Source organism: Vigna umbellata, chromosome 2 (assembly GCF_029865625.1).
Source record: "Vigna umbellata cultivar VRB3 chromosome 2, Vumbellata_1.0, whole genome shotgun sequence".
NCBI classification, from domain to species: domain Eukaryota; kingdom Viridiplantae; phylum Streptophyta; class Magnoliopsida; order Fabales; family Fabaceae; genus Vigna; species Vigna umbellata.
The window spans coordinates 5,262,556-5,286,874 of NC_142166.1; the positions used below are offsets into that span (position 1 = coordinate 5,262,556).

At 28.3% G+C, this 24,319-nt stretch overlaps 2 protein-coding genes across 2 annotated transcripts; both read left to right on the top strand.

The window, feature by feature from the left end:
- Positions 1-4,870: 4,870 nt before the first annotated feature.
- On the top strand, positions 4,871-6,954 carry LOC124828228 (Glutaredoxin family protein). Its single transcript, XM_047301480.2, has 4 exons — positions 4,871-5,093; positions 6,041-6,114; positions 6,493-6,591; positions 6,712-6,954. Exons 1-4 carry the CDS (start codon positions 4,933-4,935, stop codon positions 6,786-6,788), a joined length of 411 nt encoding a protein of 136 aa, XP_047157436.1. The 5' UTR covers positions 4,871-4,932; the 3' UTR covers positions 6,789-6,954.
- Positions 6,955-21,969: 15,015 nt separating this feature from the next.
- On the top strand, positions 21,970-23,522 carry LOC124828190 (homeobox-leucine zipper protein HAT22-like). The gene is made up of 3 exons (XM_047301428.2): positions 21,970-22,501; positions 22,704-22,783; positions 22,971-23,522. Exons 1-3 carry the CDS (start codon positions 22,157-22,159, stop codon positions 23,254-23,256), a joined length of 711 nt encoding a protein of 236 aa, XP_047157384.1. The 5' UTR covers positions 21,970-22,156; the 3' UTR covers positions 23,257-23,522.
- Positions 23,523-24,319: the final 797 nt, after the last annotated feature.

Here is a 24,319-nt window from a genome sequence, read left to right on the forward strand (position 1 = left end):
GAAATGATTAGTCTTTCTGTATAAATTCTGGATTTGCAATACCTAAGGAGTTTAGGCAATCTGTTCAGTTTCATTATAGCTGTTGCTCTTTGGACAGAATCTCAGAATTTTAGCATCACAATCGTTGTTTATTTGATCTATAGAAAGGGTGATGATGGCAGCAAAGTACCTGAATTGATACTTGCCTTAATGGATGTATCACAGTTATGCGATTCTGCTTTTGATTTTGTGTGCTGTGCAAGTGAAATAGGAATGTTTGATAGACCATTAGAGTAGGTTACTTTGAAGTTTATAGAAAGCAATTGAATGTGGTAATGAACTTTTGTTATGGCAGTGGTAAATAATTTTTCCTAAAACTATTTAGAATACAAGTGGAAAACCCTGTCATTGTGGTTGTGTTCTGTTCAGTCATGGTGGAGTACTTTCAATTCTTGTGCACAGGTTCAGTCTGTTCACATAGCAGAATCTCTGATCAGGGACTATTGGGGAGCCTTCATAATTGAAAGAAAATTAAAATGAAGGGTTCATGAGATTGTATTTTTCACTTTAAAGAAAGTTATAATTCTTATAATTTCTATTACTTTAGGTTTTGGATTTAATATGTTTGCTCGTGTAGGTAGTAGTGCATTAATGTTTGTCGGTTTTCTAATTCAGATTTTCTGATAGGTTCTTAAAGATTTGTTCTGTTCTGTTTTTAAAGTGCACTAATTTTGATATATAACAATGTTTTTAATATATTTTAAAATATTAAATTAGTATATTTTATCTAGAATTTTGAAATCTAAATTTTTGGGATATCTTTATTCGGTCTTTTGGTCCTGGCATTGTGGTCCTGTAATTCTTTTCTTTATTTTTAGTTTTGATAAAATTCAAAATGATTTTTAATTACTCACAATCATGTGACCCTGATTTATCAATTTATGTGTTGAATGACTTGTTAGTATTGTGATATGATTAGCTGGTAATGACTAATTTATTTTTTTAAATTTTGTAATATATATGTTACTTATTTATTTTAAAATGAATATTTAAAGGCTAAAATTAGAGATTTCAACTTTGGTAAAGATAATTTTTTTATAATAATTAAAACCAAATGTATATTTTAGAAGGACTAGAAATAATTACTTCGAGTTATAAAGTAGGAAAAATAAACGAAAATTATAGGGACTAAAATTAAAAATACCTACTTTATAGAAACTGAGAGCATATTTAAGTGGGTTGTTTCTTTCTGCACCTCCCTCTTATCTTTCTGCAGGTCTTTCTTTTCTTTCTGCACCCCATAAAGATTAAATTACCTTTCATTAAAATTACAATAAAAAGAGTTAAAATTTGTCTCTGCATTTTTATTATTATTTTCGGGAATAAATGTTTAGGTAGGTATTTAAGGATTCAGAAAAAGCTTTCAAAATAATGATTTTTTTATGCATTTTAAAATGGATATTTTGGAAGATATTTTCGGATTTGAAAATATTTTTCAAAACATTATTTTTTTGAAGAAAATGTAAAAATATTGGAATGAGTGTTTTGGAAATGGAAAATGATATATTAAATATTTTTACACATCTGACATGGATGTTAAATTTTTTTAGTTGAGCTATAAAAACGTAACACTCAACAAAAAAAATTGTCGATGGCATAAGTTCTTCCTTTCTTCTGTCCTTTTTCTTAACTTAGCTTAAGTCTTTCTTCTTATGCTTCTTATTTTTGTTTCTTTTTACTTTGCTTCATTGAAACTTACCATTATCATGTTTTTTCATTATTTGTATTGTGTTTACAATTGAAAAAAGCCCTCTATGAGCACAAATGAAAAAGCAGGTCTTTTTATCTTTTTTTTTCACCATCATTAAACTCGTAATAAAAAAGAATTTTTTTCTGATTATTTGTTCTACATATGTTTTTAAATCCTTACTCTTTTAACTGATAAAAATATAAGTTAAACATTGTTAAAAGTTCATTCTTGCAAAGGAAATTTGGACGATAAATGGTCTCTGGTTCTTTTTCATGATGTAGGTTACCACAATCCACAAATATCAACATTAAGTATTTTCATTGGGTCTATTTTTTGAAGAAAAAAAATTAAAGCACACCAGGTCTGATACATAAGTAGGGAGCAACATACAACTTTTTGTACAGGTTTAACAAAATTGCATCAATGAAGCTTTTAAGAACAACCAATGGGATGCAATTCATATCTACCATGAAAGTTATCACAGTGGCATATAAGAACACAAAGTGATTGAATGTGATGATTGTTTTGCAAAAAGTCAAACTAGACATAAAACATAAGTGGGTAGCAATGAAGGAGTTTTTGTACAAGTTTAATCAAATTTCATCCAATGAAAGTATTTAAAGGAACAAATGGGATGTAATTCATATTTACCACCAAGGTCATCACAATAGTCATATAAGAACACAAATTGGTTGAATATGATGACTGTTTTACAAAAAAAATCACAAATAAAATAAAGTACTTTCGTTGGTTATGTTCTTTGTAAAAAATTAATAGGCTTGCCAAGCTTGTCTCCAACCCTAGCACTTAAGCCGATTAACCTTGTCGATATTTTCTTCTACCGAGCTTACTGAACATGTCTCCTGCCAAGTTGGTCAAGCTTCTTTCCTATCAAACTTATCGAATTTGTCTCTTGCCGAGCTAGTCAAGCTTCTCTCCTATCAAGCTTACCAAGGTCATCTCCTTCTAGACTTGTCGAGCTTCTCTCTTGCCGAGCAGAAAAACAAACAAAACAATTATACACTATTTTTGTCGAGCTTGTCTCCACGACTAACGTATTGTCGTTTTATTTTCTACTCAACAGGAGAGAAGCTCGACAAGCTCAACAAGAGACACCCCGAGTAAGCTCGACAAGAGATAGGCTCGGTAATCTCGGTAGGAGAGAAGCTCGGCCAGTTTGGCAAGAGACATACTCGATAAGCTTACAAGAGACAAGCTTGGTAAGTTTGGCATGAGAGAAGCTCAACAAGACTAAACGACTAAACGCTAGTGGTAGAGACAAGCTCAGTAAGCCTTATTCTTTTTTTGCAAAAAAAAAAAAGATCGATGAAAGTACTTTATGTTGTTATTTGTGAATTTTTTTGCAAAGCAATTACCCTATTCAATCACTTTGTGTTCTTATATGACCAATGTGATGAACTTCGTAAGGGATGTGAATTATATCCCATTAGTTGTTCTAAACACTTTCACACGATGAAATTTTGTTAAACTTGTACAAAAAGTCCTTAGTTGTTACCTACTTATTTGTTCACAACTCTCTACTTTTGTTTCATGTTTGGTTTTACAATTTTGTTTTGGAAAACCGTCACCATATTCAACCACTTTGTGGTTCATGGTAGATATGGATTACATCTCATTGTTTGTTCTTAAAAGCTTCATTTGATAAAAATTTGTTAAACATGTACAAAAAGTTGTGTGTTGCTCCCCACGTATGTATCAGACTTGGTCTAGTTTAAATTTTTGCAAATAAGGGACCAAATGAAAGTGCTTAATGTTCTTTTTTATGAATTGTGGTAACCTACGTTGTGGAAAGTCATTTTTTATTATGAGTTAATGATGGTGGAAAAAAAGTAGGACGACATGATTCGCCATTTTTGCTCTCGAAGGATTTATAGGTTTTTTCTCTGCTTCTTTCAATTACAGACACCCAAAACAATGGAGAAAAAAGATAATGGTGGATTTCAATGAAGTAAGCAAAGCAAGAAGAAGCAAGAATAAGAAACACAAGAAGAGCAGTAGAAGATAGGTTAAGAAGAGCGACAGAAGGAAGGAAGAACTCGCGTCATTGATAATTTTCATTTTTAATGTTATGTTTTCTAGTTCGACTACTTTAAAAAAAATTCCATGTTGTTAAATTTTGTTGTTAATATATCATTTCCTTTTGAAAATACACTTATTCTTCAAACACTTTGCAATAATTGATTTGGACAAAGCAAAATCGGTTCATGGACAATAGATCGATTCCATGCAATACAGTATAGGTGAGAATGATTCTCAACTATTGAAATCGTTTCTCTCGTAACAAAATTGATTCTCTAACTTCTTCACCAACACATAATGGATTCCCATAAATCATAATCGATTTCCTCCTTCGTCATAGGTTTTTTCCTTTTTTTAATGAAAGTGCAGAAGCCATAATCTATTCTCAAACTCCTCAGAATCAATGTGCAAAATGTTGTCAAATCAATGTGCAAAGCATTGTCGATGAATTGTGTGAACGAATCTTTGCATGCAAAGGTTGTCCATATACCGTGCAATAGACACATTGAAAAATTCAAAATAAAACAAGATTAATTAGGTAAATGAATAAGTGGTGAATTGTGTTTTCCTTATAATTTTCTCATAACACAATTAACACATTTTTACACTAAACCCACAATATTTCCTTACACCATGAACAAAAATCAACATAAATAAATACATGTCAAAAGAGGGTCCAATGAAAGATTAACTTATTACCACTTGAATTTCTAATCCATTGTATAAATTAAAAATTAAAAAACATTTTTAAACAATAAAACACATTTTCTTTTTATTCATGAAACTTGATTTTGAATGTAAACCCTACACTATATAATCAAATTTGTATTTCAAAAACAAATTATCATATATATACAAAACTAATATTTTTAAATTTTCTTTTAAAATACTGAACTAAATAGAAGTTATGTTTTCACTCCTTTTTTTTCTTCACATGAAATATTTCTAACACTATTTTTTGAAACCAACCCGGGTGAAAAACCCGATTTCAAGTTGGTTGTTTGGATTTTAGATGCTAACATCGTACGGTCCAGAGTGGCTTCTAACACGTGCAATCAATGGTGAGGCTTCGTCGTATTATTAAACAAAAACAAAAACAAAAAGCATTGAAAAGTTAGAGTCTGAAGTCTTCTTCTCCAACACTTTCTCACTCCAATCTAGCCATGGCTGCATCGTATGCAAGACTTACTGTAGCAGCGTTGGTTCTGATAGCTTTGACACCAACCTTTCCGCAATCTTCAGTTTCAGCTTCATCTGTGGGTAAATTCGTTGACGAAACCATCAATTCCCACAAGATCGTCATTTTCTCCAAGACCTATTGCCCGTGCGTATACACACCCTCTCTCTCACTTTGTTCTTGTTTGATGCGTTGATTTGATTCCGTTTTGTATAATGGGAATGAAGCGGAGTTTCGAATTCCAAATCTTTTCTTTCTGGGTGGTGGTGTTGGATCCCATTTTGTTGGAATTGTCTTTGAGTGTTTTGGATTTCTTAAAAAAATTATTTTTTACATATAGCAACGAAGGAATTTCGAGATCTGAACTTCCATGACAATATTCGCGTGAGATTTGAAAATTGAGCTGCTTTCTGGTACATAATTTGTGAATTGTGGTCTGCAATGTTGGTTTTGGGCACGTAATATGTGCAAATGTTCGTGGTATCGTGCAAGCTTCACTGTCTTCCGTGTTTGGATATATGTTAAAAAAATGGGATTGTGTCTTATTGTATTTGAATTGCTTGTGTATTCAAGAGTACTTTACACATGATAATTGGGAATTTCTTCATAAACATTTGTTAAAGTAGAAAATAAAAAGATAAAGTGAAAACACTACTATACCAGGTTCCTTTTTGTGATGCAAATGCAACAATGAGGTAATGATCAGGTGATAAGCAAAAACAAGCGTAAGATTATAGGAAACCATTAGGTGTTTTATGTTTGAATTTGCTCATTGCCTAATGATTGTTGTCTGTTCTCTGATCGGTGTCTTGTAAGACACTTAGTGCAATTTCGGTTTTACATTTTTGTTATATGGGATCGGCATTACGGGAAATGCCACAAATAATAGCTTCTGAGTTTTTTCACCTCGTTGACATGAAAATATTGCCACATGCACAAATTCAATATGCAAACAAACTCTCGGTAAATAAACACTAAAATATATGAAGGTCAAACTCTACCATTGAAAAAGAAAAGAAAATGCCTTTGATGAATGAAGCTTGGGGTATTCGCTGACCTCTTTTGTTTTTATTGATTTATTTGGAATTGTTTAGGTACTGCAAGAGAGCGAAAGCATTATTCAAAGAGTTGAAACAGGTTCCACATGTTGTTGAGCTTGATGAGAGAGGTATTGTTGAACCAGGAATTGATCAGCTTACATTTTGTCTTTTTAGCATATATAATTTTACTGGAATCGGTATGGTTCTAGTTCTGATGAAATTAATCAAATGACAACTTTATAATTGGCATTTTTGAAAATCGGGGATGGGTTAGCATCCCGGTTCTTGGACTGAAAGCTCTGTGGGATTAAAAATTAAAGCAGTATAAGTTGTGTCCGAAACAGTTTCTTTCTTTCAGGAATTGCATAGTGTAGCGAGAAAGGGAGAGAAAGCTGAAGAAAGAGTTTACACTTAAACTTGTTTTGATAAAATGTTAATTCTGTGTCTATGTTAAAGGTTCATTGGCTCATTTCTGTTACTGAGATAGTGAGACTTCTTTCTCGCAGAGGATGGTTCAAAGATTCAGGATGTCTTGATTAATATTGTTGGGAGGCGTACTGTGCCACAAGTTTTCGTTAATGGACAGCACCTTGGAGGCTCAGATGGTTAGTTTTTTCTTAGCAAGAACAAAAATAGCCTTTTCCATGTTCACACAAAATATAATTCTCCTAGCAATTATCTCAAATATTTCTCCAAAATCTCATTGTTGATTGTTGAATTTGCAGATACCGCTGCATCTTACGAAAGTGGACATCTGCATAAACTTCTAGGAATTAAGTCAGAGGGTCATGATGATCTGTGAATCAGGTTGATAATTAGGGAAAACTTTGTCTCGTAGCAGCAATTCTTTGACTTCGAAAAATCTTTGCTTATAAAGGCACAGTGATATTACATTTTGGCACAACTAAAGTTTTCATTTTTGTATGTGATGGATAGTTTTTCAATTATCACTGGAATGTTTCATCTTCTCTCCTTTCTTTACTCTTCCTTTTCTGCTCTTCCCAATTTGTGTGATCAAAATTAAACCTAGCTTAGGATTCCTTTTTCAACTGGAGTACAAGACATCTAACCTACTTTGTTGAAATTCCTCGTTGATGATCACTTAGTCGGAGTTCAACATGTTTTTGTTCTTTAATTCGACCAACATCTTTTCCAACTCTTTAACTCTGCTGTCATCTATGTCTATTTTATCTTTTATGGTTGATATATACTCAACATGATATTTGAATTTTTAATGTTTTTGCCAATAAAGAGTAAACAGGGGAGTGTGATTCGAGTAACAATAAAAAGTTTTAGTTACATCGATATGACTTTGAAAATATGTTTTTGAAACTTTTGAAAAAGGTGGTATGGATTGTAAATTTCACTATATTAAACACTATTAAAGGAATTCAATCTAATCATGAAACCGTGTTTCACAGTGATGAAAATAATGATATTATGGATGATGGGAATAATTAGTGTGGTGTTAAGTTACTTCAAGTCACTCAAAAGCTATTCAAAGCTATTTTTATTCGTCTCAAAACTATCCATTGTAATAGATCATCCATTTACACAAACTGCTTTCCGTTCAGATTTCAAGCTTGAAATATTTGAGTTCCTACATGTATACGACAATATACTTCAAATATAATTTACATATTTTGTAAATAAGTAATTATTAACAAATTAATACATACTTAAGGATATCGACTAAATTGCTCATTTTCTATTATATGTTTAATATATTATTATTTATAATAACATCACAAGATTTAATATGATTATATAATTAACTAAAAAATAAAATTATAAAGCATGTACAATATCACTTAATGTAGAAAAAAAAATACCTTTAGCTTGTACTTTATGTATTTGTAATTAATTTTTTATTAGTTAATTTAAAACATAATGTTATTTTATATTAATTTCAAAATCTCACATTTTCTAATATGTGGAGACGAGAAAACAAAATGATGAGACAAAATAACCATTTCAAGATTTGATTAACGAAAAAAAATTAAATTACAAAGACTCAATTGAGAAATATAAAAGGTTTGAGTATCCAATGTAACATCTCATTTAAAAATACAATACTACTAAATAAAACTTCACATAATTGATAATTCATGAACAGGTAGAGACATGTACATAACTACATTAGATAACTATACTAGTATATAACAGATTTTACATCAACCTACCTTAAAGAACTAAAAACCGTAAAGGAAATCGTTACAAAAAAAGAACAATAAACACAAGAAGCATGAACATAAGAAAGGGTAAACTAGTTTATAAAAGAAAAAGTCATATAGAAATTAAATGTACAAGACTCTTCAAACTCAATTATTTGAATCTAGACATTGATGTAGGAATCTTGGTGATTTTTGCACTTGCGGTGGCCTCTACTGCTCTATAGAGTCATTGACAATGAGTTTCATCCTATTACACACAATGTTAATCCTTTTAACCGTCATAAGAATCTTGGAGTCGTTCTTAATGACAGACCTCATGTCCCTCTCACTACATAACTCATTCTACTCTACATGAGTCTTGAATGGGTATTAGAGTATCATGATAAACCTTTAGCACTGACTTCTTACATCAATGCATACACTAAAGGAACGTCATCATAGAATTTCCCTACAAGAATCTTGGAATTTCGCCAAACTTATACTTTCATCCACAAACATGATTCCAAATCAAATTCCAAATACTAAACAATTACCTATATATGTAGTTATCCATACTAAGTAATATCATGTTCATGATCAATTACAATCATCATATATTTCCATACATGTCCATATCCATTAACAAGTCCATCATTATCACAATTTCATACATCATTATACACATGCATATTCATCAATGAATCTATCAACAATTCTATTAATAACCATACACCTTCTCTTATTCCAAGATCAAACAAAAACCATAAAGAAGAAATGTTTTTTCACAAAAAGAAACTTAAAATATGACAAAAATGAGAGACTAATTTTTCTATCTACATATCTTTAATCAAAGATCCTAACGGTCAAAGTAACATTTTATGTATCTAGGACTTGTTTTCAAAATTTGAATTTGATCTGAAGGTTAACGAAGTGGAAATCCCATTTTTCCAAGATGACGTAGACTAGAAAAACAGGGTAGCGCTCGGTTTTGGAAAATTAGCACTCGACACTACAACCCCCCTGAAACCCACTAATTTAAGAGCTCTTGATGTGGCGTCCAATGTCTCCAAAATCAGTGGCCACTATCTAAGTGGAGCCCTGCAACAATTCAACAATGCCTAACGATATCAGAAAACTCAAACTTCGCATTTTAAGTAATTTGGCACTCTTTAAGTCAATTCTTAGTGTTTAAACATTTCAATGATCATAAGTTTTGTGTTCCTTAGATCAACTAGGGCCACATTACCCAATTCAAATATCACAAAGACATTCTCAAGAACTCATCAATCAATTTTAAGCTTTTCACAAACTTAATACACAATAACCATGGTTTTGCATAGATTCACAAATAATTTAAGTGAAAATAGATTTTAAATAATTCAACCTAATTTAACAGATTTCGCATTGAACCTAATTTAAGTGAAAATCAACCCTTCAACTAAACTAAACATGCAATTTCACAATTCATAATACAACTCATTACTCATTTTAACACGTCAAAACGAAATTTCAAAAGAAATTAGTTAAGTTAGTTTCCCTAACATTAGCCTCAAAACATATCGACGACATCCACATGTCTTTCAACTCACGAAACCTCAAACTCAACTTAGAGACAACATAAAAACAAGTGGATTGAAACCAAAATGACCATCAATCAGCGAAAAGCGAAAATATAAATTATAAGAGCACATCCAACCCAATAAGGACCACTTGCAAAGTCAAAAAACAGATTGAGTATCAATGAAGAATGAAAATTTCAACTTTATCCGAAATGAAGATTTTGTTTAAACTTAAAGAGTTTTCCGCAATAAACACAACCTCAAATCACGAAGAAGATGGAATTTTAAATGAGAAAACTGAGACAAAAGAATAAAACTATAATGAGAAAGAGTTGGAAAAGAGAAAATACACATTCTAGTTTTTCTAAAGCAACTGAGGCTTTAGTTCTTATAAAGAAAACTATTTTAAATTTTAAAAGGATTTTACACCCAATAAATAAAAAAATAATAGAAACTCAACTGAAAATACCAAAATTTATAAGTAAATTAAAACTTAATTAAATCTTTTTATAAATGATTATTTTAAATTATATTTATTTAATTTTTAATTAGTTTAAGACATGAAATTTACTCATAAATTTTCTTACTAGTATAATGTACACGTTTTTTTTATGTGGGGCTTATTGCTCTTATCTTGACTTTTGAAAATGCTATAATTCATAGTAATATACATTTGTGGTTGGAATGTGATTTTTCTAAATTTGTCAACTCTTATCTTGTCCTTTGTCTATTCCTTGCATTATTAGATAAAGATGGACAAAATACATGATTATAACAATATGAACTTTGAGGTGTCTCATTTGTAAAAGGAATCGATGTGCGGATAATTTTGCTAACTTTGTGATCGGTAATAGATTGGACTTTACTTAATATAGTATTTTTCCTTCTTTTATAAGTCACGACTTCTTTTATAATAAGTATCAACTCCTAGATTTTTGTGTTTTGTATATAAGTTTGGTTATATGTTGTTGAGCATAAGTTTGGTTCGATCTCTATGTTTTTATAATTGTTATTTCTTTTTCTTTGGTGCATATTTTCATGTTATTAGGGTTGAGTTTGGTGTTGGATGAGACCCACCGTTTTTTTTTTTGCATATAATTTTTTTTAAAATTTTAGTATATTTTATATATTTAACTTTCAAAATAATTTCCAAAAACCCATGATATGACATATGATTGTTAAAGTTTAAAGTATTACTTTAGATGAAAGGTAAAAGTTTATAATTATACGTATATAAACTTCATATGTGAAAAAAGAAGTAAACTATATGGTATTTTTAAATTTTCATAAAACAGAAAAATTAATCATCTCATTGAGATTTTGTAGTGGGCTCTAGTTAACCTCCCAATTAAAATGAATTTGTTACAGTTAGTAAAACTTAATCGCCATTAAATAACGAGTAGTAATTTTTTTCTCTAAGTTATCTAATTTACTAAAAATGTTACATCCAAACTAAGTCATCGAATAGTGTATTAATAACAACAAAACAAAATATTTAATCATAATTATTTTCAATTAAATAATTTCAAAACGTTAAGAAATTTCTCAAGAGAAATTAGTATCATCAAACAGGATTTTAGTAGGAGAGTCAAACCTAAACTTGTGAGTGTTTTTTCTTTGAAATCCTTGACTATTTATGTTAATTTGATTTGACTCGATATTTAATAATTTAGACTTTAATTCTAGAAAGATAAAACGCGTATGTATGAATATGATTATGATTTTCAGATGAAAAATTTGTTTTGAAAAAATGTTCTACTCGTGTATTGTTGTGATTGTGAATGCATGAGCATGCAAGTGCGAAAAGAATAATGAAAATACATAGATTCTCTTGAAATGCATCAACATCAAAACCAAAAACTCAACCTCTTTTAAATGTCAATTCTATAACGTGTTATCATTAATTGTATTGCTAAATTTCGTAAATGTTTCTTCATTTTCTTTTCCAACGTAGCTCTCATCAAAGAAATGACATCTCTCATGGTGTCGTTTCTCACGTAGTTGCAAACGTTGGTACATTGTATCTTCACTTTTTATCATGAGTTTTATATGTTTATTATTTGGAATAATTTGTTAGAGATTGTATAGAAAGAAAATGCAAGAAGTATTACAAGAAATACAAAATATACTTAAAGTAAATTATGTTAAATATAAAATGATTGAACAAATCAACTATAAAAAGGTAAAAGAAAAAAAATGAAGTGTCTAAAAGTAAATTATTAAAGAAAATAGATTATAGAATATTGAAAAAAAGAAAATAAATTGTAAAAATCTAAATTGAAATGGTTAAAATATTGTAATAAATTGATTTTTTGCAAATGTTTCTGTGAGTTGGAATTTTAATTGTGTTCACAAGTTTCAAACTTTATTATAAGATATTAAATCTAATATTTCGAGTATAAATAATTCTTATGCATGAATTTTATTGATCTTCAGTGTTGATAGTTTACTCTTCTATCTTCTCCCTTTAATAACATCTTGAACTTGATTATTTAAAATTTATAGCATCTAAATTTGAGGACATTGAAATACTGCAAGTGTTACGGAGGAACATTATTTCAATAAATCAAAAGAATCTATGAGGTTACAAACGTACTCTAATATTTATCTTTTGATTGAAATGAAAGAAGATAAATGCTATTTCTTAAATTAATCCAACTTGTTATTGAATTTTTTATTTAGTTCAATTTTTCAATCTCGTGACATAGAAATGGAATATTTTTTTATCAACAATAACTTATATATTATGTACAAAATATTTTAATTTTACGTACAAAAAATATCAATAAAGTGAAATATAAAAATTTTAAATACTAGAAATAAAATATTCATAATTTTTAAAATTAATTCAATTTAAAACAAACAATTTTTTTCTTAGCAGGAAATCATATGTTATTCTTTTATGGACATTTAAGCAAAATAATTTTTTTTCAATTTTTAATGATAAAATCATTCTTTATTATAATCAGTACAAGGTTTATCATTAAGAATGAAAATTTTTCTTCCACGTTATGACATTTCAATTCAAATTTTCATCAATTCACTACAAAAAAAAATTATTAAATAAAAATTAACTTAGAAACAAAAAATAAATAAAAAATAACTAGTCATTATATTGACTAAATTAAACACTATTTGGTAAATTAAAGATTATTCATATATAAAATAATCTCTATTATTAATAATATATTATAATTAGTTAGCGAATCAAATTCTAAATTAATATCAAACATTAGCCATCAAAATCTTATCTATTTACTATTGTTATTTATTATTAATAACAGAAATTATTTTAGATATTAATAACTTATAATTTGTAAAAAATGTCTAAATTAATGTAATGACTAATTATTATTTTGTCTCTAAATTAGTTGTTATTTAAAATCTAATAGTAGTAAGTAATTAAAAGTTAGGAAATAATGTTGAAGATTAATTAATTTATTATTAATTATAGAAACTATTTTAGATATTAATAACTTTTAATTTATAAAATAATGTCTAAGTCAATAATGACTAAGTATTTTTAGTCTCTAAATTAATTATTATTTAATGAATTTCTAATAGTAATTATAATTTCCATTTCAACATTCTTTTATTATTAAGTATATTCTATATATATTTTAAATGACTTTAAGCTATAATAAGGAAAAATAGCTCTATACGTTTTAACTTTGACTGATTTACAGGCTTAATCTAAATTTTCTTAATAAAATTATACACAGATGATGGTGTTCTTTAGTGACAATTGATCTATATTGACCTTTTAATAATAATTGCTTCATATTTATAACGAAAAAAATATCAAGTATAAGGAGCTCTGAATACAATTAAAAAATTGCTTTCAAAACCTTTACCATTAAGTTTCATTAGACTTTATGAGAAGTTATTTAATGGCTTTTCAAACGAGTCTATAAAAGTTAGTTTTTCTTTTTCAATTAAAAAGGATTTTATTAATTAATAAATAATTTTAAGTGTTCTTACTAACTATCTCTCATAACCCTTAAATTCTGTAGAGAAAGTGGAAGACAGGGGAAGGGTGAGAATTTAGAAATTCAGAAAGTGGAAGACAGGTGAGAGCAGCAGGTGGACCGATCGATTTTGACGGTAGTATTTAAGTAAAAGTTTTAAATCTGGTGTCACTTTCTGCATGCATTTTCTTCCCCAACTTTCTGAACTCTCATTTTCTCCTCCTTCTCTCTAACTTCTCTCTAAACTATCATCTTTTCCTCCACTGATTCTCACGTTTCCTTCAGCTGATCATTCATCAGATTGTGTTTGAAGTTGGCTAGTGGCAAAGGTTCTCTTTTCAATCGGTCAAGTGGTGGTTTGAGCTGGTAGGTCTTTCTACTTCTAAGAAAGTTTAGTTTAGAACACATGCAAACTCAGTTTCTGTTTGCATGTGTTTATTTTCTTCTTCTTCTAAGATTCTGATCACGTTTCTGGCTTTGTGGTCGGTCTGTTTTCTTCAAAACAGTGAATCTTAGCTTTTGAGAGTTTTGGTGTTGGGCAAATTTCTGTGCGGTGAACGTTTCTTCTGTTAAGAGGTAAGGGAAGCTATTTAATTTAGTTGTGTGTGTGATGATTCTGTGTATGTATGGAATGAATTGATTTCATGATTTATATATGACGGTAGGAAATGTATGTTTCTGGGTTTTGGTGGTTTTGTTTGAGTCTATAAGAGTTATGCAGAAAAGCTGTGTGTTCGGTCTCGACCGTTCGGTCATGGTCAGTTAATAATTTATCAATAGAGTTAGCATTTTAGCCTTACCAGTGCATGACCGCTCGGTTTTTAGGTGAGTGATTGGTATCTTAAGCGTTTATGATTATGTATTAATGATCAGTCTTACCTGATTGGGTACTCTTGTTAGTGATAGTTCCTATATTAGTGTTTGTACTAGGCTTAAAATACGTTGGTTTATAATCAGATACAAGTTTTTGTGTATAATTCAGTCGTAATGTTTTAACGTTCGGTTTCCTTAAAAGTATTAGGTTTGAGGAATAGTTTGTAGAAGTAATCATAAGTGTTCGGATTAAGTTGTAATTATTCATCTTAGGTTATACCGTTTGGTTTCGTGGTAGTATCTTAGTTGGTTCTAGTAGTCAGATATTTCTCATTCTTACTTAGTGAAATATCGTTCGGTCTTGTTTTATGGATAGTTGAATATCGTTCGGTCCTGATTTGTGAATAGCTAAATACCGTTCGGTCTTACACCAAGGGTTCAGTTAAATCATAAGTGTTCGGTATAAGCTCTAGTGTTCGGTTTTGTAATAGTTAGTGAGTTTTCGTTTGGTCATATTCAGGGGTTGTATTGTTATCGTTCGGTCTCCTTCTATGAATGATTATTTTATATTTAAATAATATTTTCAAAGTGTGACTCTGATTATTTGAGATAATTATATGGAAGTAAGGTATTTGTTTCATGTAATGTGAAAGAGAATTCCAAGGAGGAATGTCTCAGTGAAATGTGTATTGATGTAGTAAAGTATGAATATGGATAGTGAAATTCACGGAGTTCATCCTGATATTCTGATTATTACTAATTCTCAAGTAGAGATGGGTAATGCATTGTGTGAGAATGACAGGAGGTCCTAACCCATAGGTTCTTGGGTGAGTTATAACGGACTAACCTCGGGTGGAAGCTGATGGTTTTCCAGTTACTACACCACCTGAGTACATGAACGACCTCAAGCTACATATTCATACAATCCGGATGGTCAAATCAGGTGTTCGGTTTGTGCATGTATTATAGGGTTAAATTTGTATATGTCTATTTGCTTTGATTTTGGTATGCTATAATGTTCGGCTTTGTATGGTTTGTAATTGAATGAATTGTATGTATGCATGTCCAATTAAATTGTAGTAGCTTACCCTTATTTCCTGTTTTGTCCATGTTACCGTTCGGTTTTCTCTTGCAATGATCATCCTTTTTGAATGTGAGCAGAAGGGGAAGAGTTTACACTGGAACAGGAGCTGGGCGGCGAGACTCCTACTGAATAGGTCATGACCGTTCGGTCATAATAGTGTGGATAATTTTGGGTGAACCGTTCGGTCACCAGTTTCGTTCTGAAAATATAATCATTCGGTTATTTGTGTAGTTTTTGGAGTAGTATAGGAAGCTTTTGTAAAGTTTTAAAATTTTATGGTTATTTTGTAATAACTGTAAGTTTAACTTTATTAATGCAGTAATTGTTCTATATATTATTATTTGTTGATATCTGTATATAGTTTTAAGTTATATTTTTGGGATGATATTTATTTAAGATAAATATCGAGTATATAATGTTTAAATATACAGTGTTTTTCCGGACTATGAAATAAAAGTTCTTTAAAATAAAAAAATAAAAAACAATTTCAGAGATATGTAATAATAAATCTTTTTGCTAGAATTAAGTTTTCCTTGGAAATTGCACAAAAGAAAATATATTTTTTAATGAAAGCACGTTCTCAAATAAAATTATAAATAAATGCATACAATGAAATTATTGTGATTCTACACCTCAAACTTAATATTCAACAAAATTGTTATTACTCAACATAAATTTTTTTTAAAAAAAATAGAAACTTTTATATTTTTTTTAAAAAAATATAAAAACTTTTATAATTTTTTTAAACAAAACTACAGTTTCTCTCCTCCATTTTTCTTTACAAACACCTATATAAGTTTTTTATACATTACAAAAAAATTATTGATTGTAATAAAACTGTCCATTCAAATATTTATTTTTTAATGCTTTTTCTTTTTTCTTTTCTATGTCATTCAATGCGAAACTTTATTTAATAATAACAAGTTTTGGAAATGATTACAAAAAATATTTTCACTTCATGTGTTTTAAAAGATAAACTTTTACAAAACACTTGTAATTAGAAGAATGAATCGCATATCATATGCATATATTATTTGTTGTTTCCTTTCATTCTAATTAATTCAAAAATATTTAACACCAGAATGACTTTAGATAACACGGAAAAATCATAATTATTATAATATTGACAAATTACCAAATTATAAAGTAATAAAATGAAAATTTTAGATATCATTTTTCAAGAAACTAAGGTTGATTGAGTGAAATTATGATTCTCTATTGATTTAAACAAACAACTTTGAAATAATGAAACTATTCATTTTTCTTTTTTTTTTGCATAAAATAAATCTAATTCATAAAAAACAATTAAATTGATTAAATGAAATCCATGGTAAAGAGTTCATTTGAGGTTGAAATTCATGTTCCAATTTACTGTAAGAACATTAAACAATATATCTATAATTTTTACTATAACATTCACACGACAAGTTAACAAGTTTTAATGTTCTAGTGACAAGTTTAAAGTTATTAATAAAAATCTTAATGTTTTAGATCTTTTTATTAAAGAATTTCATTAAGTTTGGATGTTTAGAATGATCAATAACTAAATCTTGATGTTATCTCCATGTTTAGAGTTAAATCTATTTGTTGTTCTATCATAGTTTAGGTTTGAACATCATGTCCAATAATTAGATATCTATAAATATGCAATCAATTAATTATCATGTAATTAAAACTAAAAATAGAAAATATTGAAAAACATAAATCACAAAACGTTAAAGATACATTAAATCAAATCCCATGAATATGTGAGTTAGTTACTCTTGTACATTATACATACTAGAAAAGAATAACGATGAATACCTCCAAAATGTGTCTCTATCGTTTCTCTTTTAGGATTAGTCCCTTATTTCCCAAAAGTGGGTTAATTTTTAAATATGTGAAAACTTTTTTAGAAACTTTTAAAATGGACAATTCATTGAACGAGTGGTCCAAAATAAAATGAATATGAAATTTCTACTCGAATTTGTAATTAAAATTACCAATTCTATTAATACTTTAATTATGTTAATAACTCTCTTAAATCTATTCAGATTTCTATTTATATGTATAATATTTCATAAATAAAAACAACACATTTATCTTTTCAAAATATCTAAATAAAACCTTAATTATCTAATAATAAATAAAATACTAATAAAAATAAATAAACATAATAACGCTAATTATCAACATGTCTAACTTTAGACCATGAATTCCTCGTCATGATTTAGATTGTCGTGAGTAATAAATAATTGTAAATATATAATAAAACTATTACTTAAAAAATATGACTATATGTAATATTTTTCTAGCCAATTCGATACCATGTGTAAAATATGGTCTTTATTTATACATTTAGCCCACCTTCATTTAATAATAAGATTATTTTAAGACATGAAATAAAATAAACATGTTTTATTAATATAGTGAGAATAAAATATAATAAAAAAATTGAATTTATTAATTAAAATGTTTTTGATATATAATGGCACATAATTCAAATAGTCTTCTCTTCTTACATTATCTCAAGATAAAAAAAAAATACATCTTACTAAATTAAAATTATTATAAACTAAATCAACAAACACAAACAACACCAATTGATATACAAACTCCAACTAATAGCATCATTATTTGATATATATATGATCTTCACATACAAACTTCAACAAATAAAATAAAAATTGTCAGTTCAATAAAATAGAGAATCATGTTATCAATTCACTAGATATCATAGTCTAGTGTTAGTGTATAGGTAAAGTTGCTATTATTACTATCATATTTTGAATTAGGAGATATCCATCATCGTTTTAATGTGATATAGTAATTTTCAAACTTTCATCCTTTCTTGTTTCTTAATTCAAAAAAATATTTTGTTTCTTAATTCAAAAAATTCTTTAGTGATATGGAAACAATTTTATCTACTTTATAGTAAATAAATATCAAAATGTTATGACCTAGAGTCTTTTAGGTGATTTTTTTCTTATATATACCATAATATTTATATTAAGTTGGATTGTTCTTAAATTGATTTTTATTTAGATAAATTTATTCATTTGCATCTCACAATAATAAATTTTGGATAAAAATAACAACTAAGATTAAGAAGAGAAAAAACATTAAAAAAAATTATAAATTAGAAAAGTCGAGATTGATAAAAATAACATTGTTTTTTTTTTAAATAAACTTTTTTCAAATCTCAACCTCTAATATCCAAAACATATTACTGAAATTGCTAACATTGTTTTTTTATTAGAAATAACTAAAATCTCAACACACACATAAAAATAACAAATCTTAATTTAACAATGAAATACACTCACATGATTTCTTTTCCAATTTTCCAACTATAATGTGCACCATTCATTGTTATAAAGTGTTTATTCATTCATTTTTTATGTTTCCTTTCATTGTGTTTTTCTTATTTTTAAGAAAAGGAACACACAAATTTTACAGCTACAACATTTAATGCTATGCAAAGAGACATGAATGTTTCTTTACAAACTAAAGAGAGTGTTCATGAATTGTCTTTTAAAAATAGCATAATGATAATTAGTAGAAATTTCCTTAATTATCATCTTAAACTTAAACATGTAAAAGATAATTTATTTTTTTCTTTTAAAGTTAATAAATAGAAAGAAACAAATATCAAGTACACATCTTCCAATGACAGCATTTGCCTTTGCCCCGGGTAATCCTATCATCACTCTTTAGCCGTTTCTTGTTCATTATTCATCAATTCAATAGGCAAAAGCTAGTCACAGTGTGGTCCAACCTCACTTACGATTCAAAAATAAAATCATATTATTTATCTTTTAATAAAATATTATATATATAAAATAATTATTAGATACAGAAATTATCATGACAAAGAAATTGTTTTATCAAAAGTATTATATTATAAAAATAAAATACACTTGTGAGTTTGTTTAAATATTAGGTAAGATACTAAGAAAATGTAACTTCAATCAGGAAAAATTATCAGAGATTTTTTTGAAACAAATTCAGAAGCAATAAGTGAGACATGAGAGGGAATAAATAATTAACTCCCTAAAGTCAAGTAACATTAATACTGAAACAGTGTTTATCTTAACCAAAATCATATTAATGGATGGGGTTTATGTCAACTAATCAGTTTGCTACTCCAATAACTTAAAGTTAATGACAATTTATTGCATTTAACTAAAATGCCCCCCATTTTCCATCAAATTACACTAAGAACTATTCCATCACATGTTGGGAATTTTATCATTGAAAATGGGACCACTTTGTGGAATTTTGGCTCCTATTTTTTAGACTCTGTTGTCATCTTAAATTTTAGGGTTTGTTTCAGTGGATTAAGATTTTTATTTTTAAAAATGAATACTTTTTTTAGTTTTCTTACTTTAATTTTTACTTCAAAAATTCACAAAAAATATTGCTTTATATTAAAGTTTAATAGTTTGTGATGAGTTTTAAATACAAAATGATTTTAAATGGGAAGTCTTAGGATGATTAGTAGTGATTTTTTTAGAGGGCTTTATAAGATTTGAGATGCACATATTTGAAGCAGAAAAAAAAAGAGTACTTTTATATGAATTTTGATATATTGATTGACGAGTTTTCAGTAAAGAATTTGATTATTTATTTTAGCTAGATTTTAATATTTAATCCGTTTCAATATAATATTTTTTTATGGTTTTTTTTACGAAAATTAAGATAAAATTTTAATTATTTTATTTTTAAGATAATTTTAATTTATTCTCTGTTTAAAGTTCAGATACTTTTTAATATAAAATGAAATATATATTTAAATAAAATATATCATCGTAATTAAAATTTTAAAAGTAAAGATAAAAATATTTTTTTATTAAAAAACGACAATTATAAAGGTGAAAAAATATAACGATAAGAATATCAGGTACAATGATTATAATTTCGTAACTTACTTTTAACATATTATTTAACATCTATTCACTGAAAATCATACACTATTGTGAGTTTCAACTGAAAATCATAAACTCTTGTGAGTTTCATTCATTTAATGATTTATTTTTAATTATTAGTTAATAATTCAACCTGTGTTAAAAGATAAGAGTGCGTTAATAATACTTTCCCAAAGACTAAAATGCACTTTTAGTTTCTCTTTTTTATTGTTTGGTTTAAAATCTAGTTTATATTAAGCTCAAAAGTTTCATTTTAATTTCTTGAAGTTTTTAAATATACTTAGTTTGCTTTTTGTTAGGTTATTACATTAACTTGATTATTCTTGGTTAGATGAAACAAAAATACAAAACATACCATACAAATCACCCTTTCTCATGTCAACAAAATTAACAATATTATAATGACAAGACTAATAAATTAGTTTAATGAAAAACAAACATTTTACAGTATATCAAAGTTGAAAAGTTAGTAAAAGTTCAAGAGAGCAAAGCTAAATAATAAATAAACAAATGAAATACTAAAAGTGTACATTTAGTATTATATAATTCCAATCAATCTTTTAAGTTATGCAAAGTATTATTTAAAATTTATGTATAATAATTTCAACATAATAAAATGACTTTACATATATTTTCCAATTATTAAAATAATTACAATAAAAAAATAATAATCTCATCATATTTTATTATTGCTGAATGATAAGAGAAAAATATTATGGTATATAATTAAATAATCAGATTAAAAATAGAAATATAATTAATGTAAATATTAAAGAGTAAGGCTACAGTGTTATTTCCATATCTATTTCTGTTTCTTTTTGTATGTACAAACCATAAATATCAAGGATTAACCCTTGATTCATTTAACTTTACATATATTTCAACTTATTCTTAATTACTTAGAAATGAAAACTGTGATATCAAAAACTAATATATTCTGCCCCAGCCATAAATAGTATTATTAAGGCTGTATGTTTCTATTCTTTATTACTTTCAGTTTAGCTTTTGGTGACAAGTTTTGTTGAAGCAGTGTAAAGAGCAATGATGTCTAATTATTATAATTTTTACTCAGTCTTTAGAAGCTACTGGAACCGAAAATGCAAAACAGAAAGTGTTTTTTTAACATTTCAAAATGCAATTTTTTTAATATTTCAAGATAGCCCGGAATGAAATATCACAGGAGAAGCTTATAAAGACGTGATTAGAATAATATGAACGGAAAAGGAAGAAGATTGAGAGTTGGGGTTATGGAAGCAAAGCATCTGACCAGACACAGAAGTATCATAGGAAAGTGTTGAGAAAGATAGGACCTGGTGACTGACTCAAACAGGGTTGGAATTAAAAAAATGGAAAAGTCAAACATTTTATGTAATTAAGAAAGTTTTGGTTTCCTCAAAGGAGTCAGAATTCTAACGCATGCTTTTACTCCTATTGCCCCCATTTTATTATTGCTTTTAATGCCCAAGTCCTCCTTAGTACTACCAATATTACTCTCCATGCACCATTTCTTTCTTTCTTTATTCTAAAACAAAAGTGTTGCAAACAATAACTGATACAACAAAATTCAATACCAAGACCAAACCCCAATAATAAAAGTGTTGATATCACCTCTTTCACAACTCCCTAATAACTTTCCCAATATTTGACCCCTTCTGTCTCTCTTTCTCTTTCCCTTCTTTCTCTGCCATGGAAGATGATGAGGCATGCATCACCAGTCTTAGCCTTGGACTAGGAATGGGGAGCCATGTCACAAAGAAGGAGAAGCAGAAACTCCCTTCTTTGGACCTAACGTTTCAGATTTGTCCAAAGGGGGAGCAAACCATTCACGTGGATAAACAACAACGACAACAACATCTTCTTCATCATGATGATAAGGCAAAAAGGTTGTTATGTTTGAAGCACCCCACTGAAAATAGCAGCCCTGATAGCAGCAACAACAGCAGTAACGGCAGCAGAAAGAAACTGAAGCTTACCAAGGAGCAGTCAGCCACCCTTGAGGATATTTTCAAGCTGCATAACACTCTTAACCCCGTATTCATTTCTCTCCCTTTCACCAAACTATCTTGTTAGCAGTATTCTTTCTGTTTTTTCTTTTTATTTCATGGAAGCTAATTAAACTGCATGTTGAATTATCACACAATAGATTGTATTGTTGGTTTTTATTAGAATCTTTCACAGGAGATCATTAATCAAAGGGGAATTATTTATGGGTTGGTTTTGGTTTCACATGTAGGCACAAAAGCAAGCACTTGCTGATCAATTGAATTTAAAGCATAGACAGGTTGAAGTTTGGTTTCAGAACAGAAGAGCAAGGTATGGTGTATAGATCATATATGGCTTTTATGATCCTTAAAAATGAGTTTCAATCTCTGGAGTTTTGGTTTTATCTCATTGTAGCCTTAACATTTCTCTCTTCTCTGTCAAGTTTACCATGGGATTTTTTTAAACCTTTTCTTGTTGACTTGACTGTGCATTAAACTTTGTTTTATTGACTTTTCAGGACCAAGTTGAAGCAAACAGAGGTGGATTGCGAGTTCCTGAAGAAATGTTGTGAGAAACTAACGGATGAGAATCTGAGACTGAAGAAGGAATTGCAAGAGCTGCGTGCACAAAAGATTGGACCAAAACCATTGTACATTCAACTGTCGAAGGCCACAACCTTGAGCATTTGTTCATCGTGCGAGAAAGAATTGAAGCCTAATGAAGGGAAGAAAGGAGGCATTTCCGATGTGGTCCGAAACAGCAGCCAGAAATTGCAGAACAGCGTAGGGGTAAAGGGCATTTAGAGGGTATAAGGAACTCATAATTTGATGAAAGATAATTGGAATGTCAGAATCAAATATTGATGATTAATCAGGAAAGAAGGAAAGTACACATCCTCAGTCCCCACATCGAATAATATGTATAGCCGTGTAGGACTGCGTGTGGTATAGGCCAGCTAGCTCCATAGTTAAGTTAACTTTCCGTCTCTTTCTATTCATTCAAATTTATCAAAATTAACAAACAATCTAATTTCCTTTATTCTAAAATGATGAACTGTTATTATTTTCTATCTGATTGATGAAAAGCTTCTATTTTTTTTTCCTGATTTTCATCTTTTAAAACAATACGTAAAAACGTTACTAATATAAAAAACGAGAAAAAATTGTATGGTTGTCCAAATATTTTTTTAAAATTTTTTTTGGTAAAACTGTGTGTTCAAAACTTTTTTTTTAAGTTCAGATCTACCTTTTTTAAATAATCTTGTTTGTTTTTAGTTTAGACGCTGTTTTTATAAATTTTAGATATAATACTTTAATAATAGAGAAAATAGCACCGCTAAAATTAAACTCTAGATAAATGTGAAATGTTTGAGATGTTAATATATATATATATATATATATATATATATATATACTTTTTAAAAAACTTAAAAGTAATCATTAAATAATACTAGCAAAATATTGCCAGAGAGGGAAAACTATATTTGGACGGTGAATTTAATTAGAATACTTTTAGAAGATTGATAATTTTAATGACAATAATAATTTTAAAATAAAAAAAAAATTGTGGGTAGTTGATTTCATAAGAAGAAAATTATACTTGTGTTTTCCATGACGTGAAAGATGGGCATTGACGTTCAAATTCTTCGTTGAATGACTCACTAGCAAATTCAATATTGTTTTCTTAAACCCTCTTTCCCAAGAAAACACGTTGATAAAGAACATTACATGATATATTAAATATTAATCCATAATGTCATATATCTAATGTATAACTTACTATACACTTCTATGTAGTAATTATAATTAAAAGAAAAAAAACTAACACAAATTGAGCGTTAAGAAAACGTGTTATAGTAACCAAAAT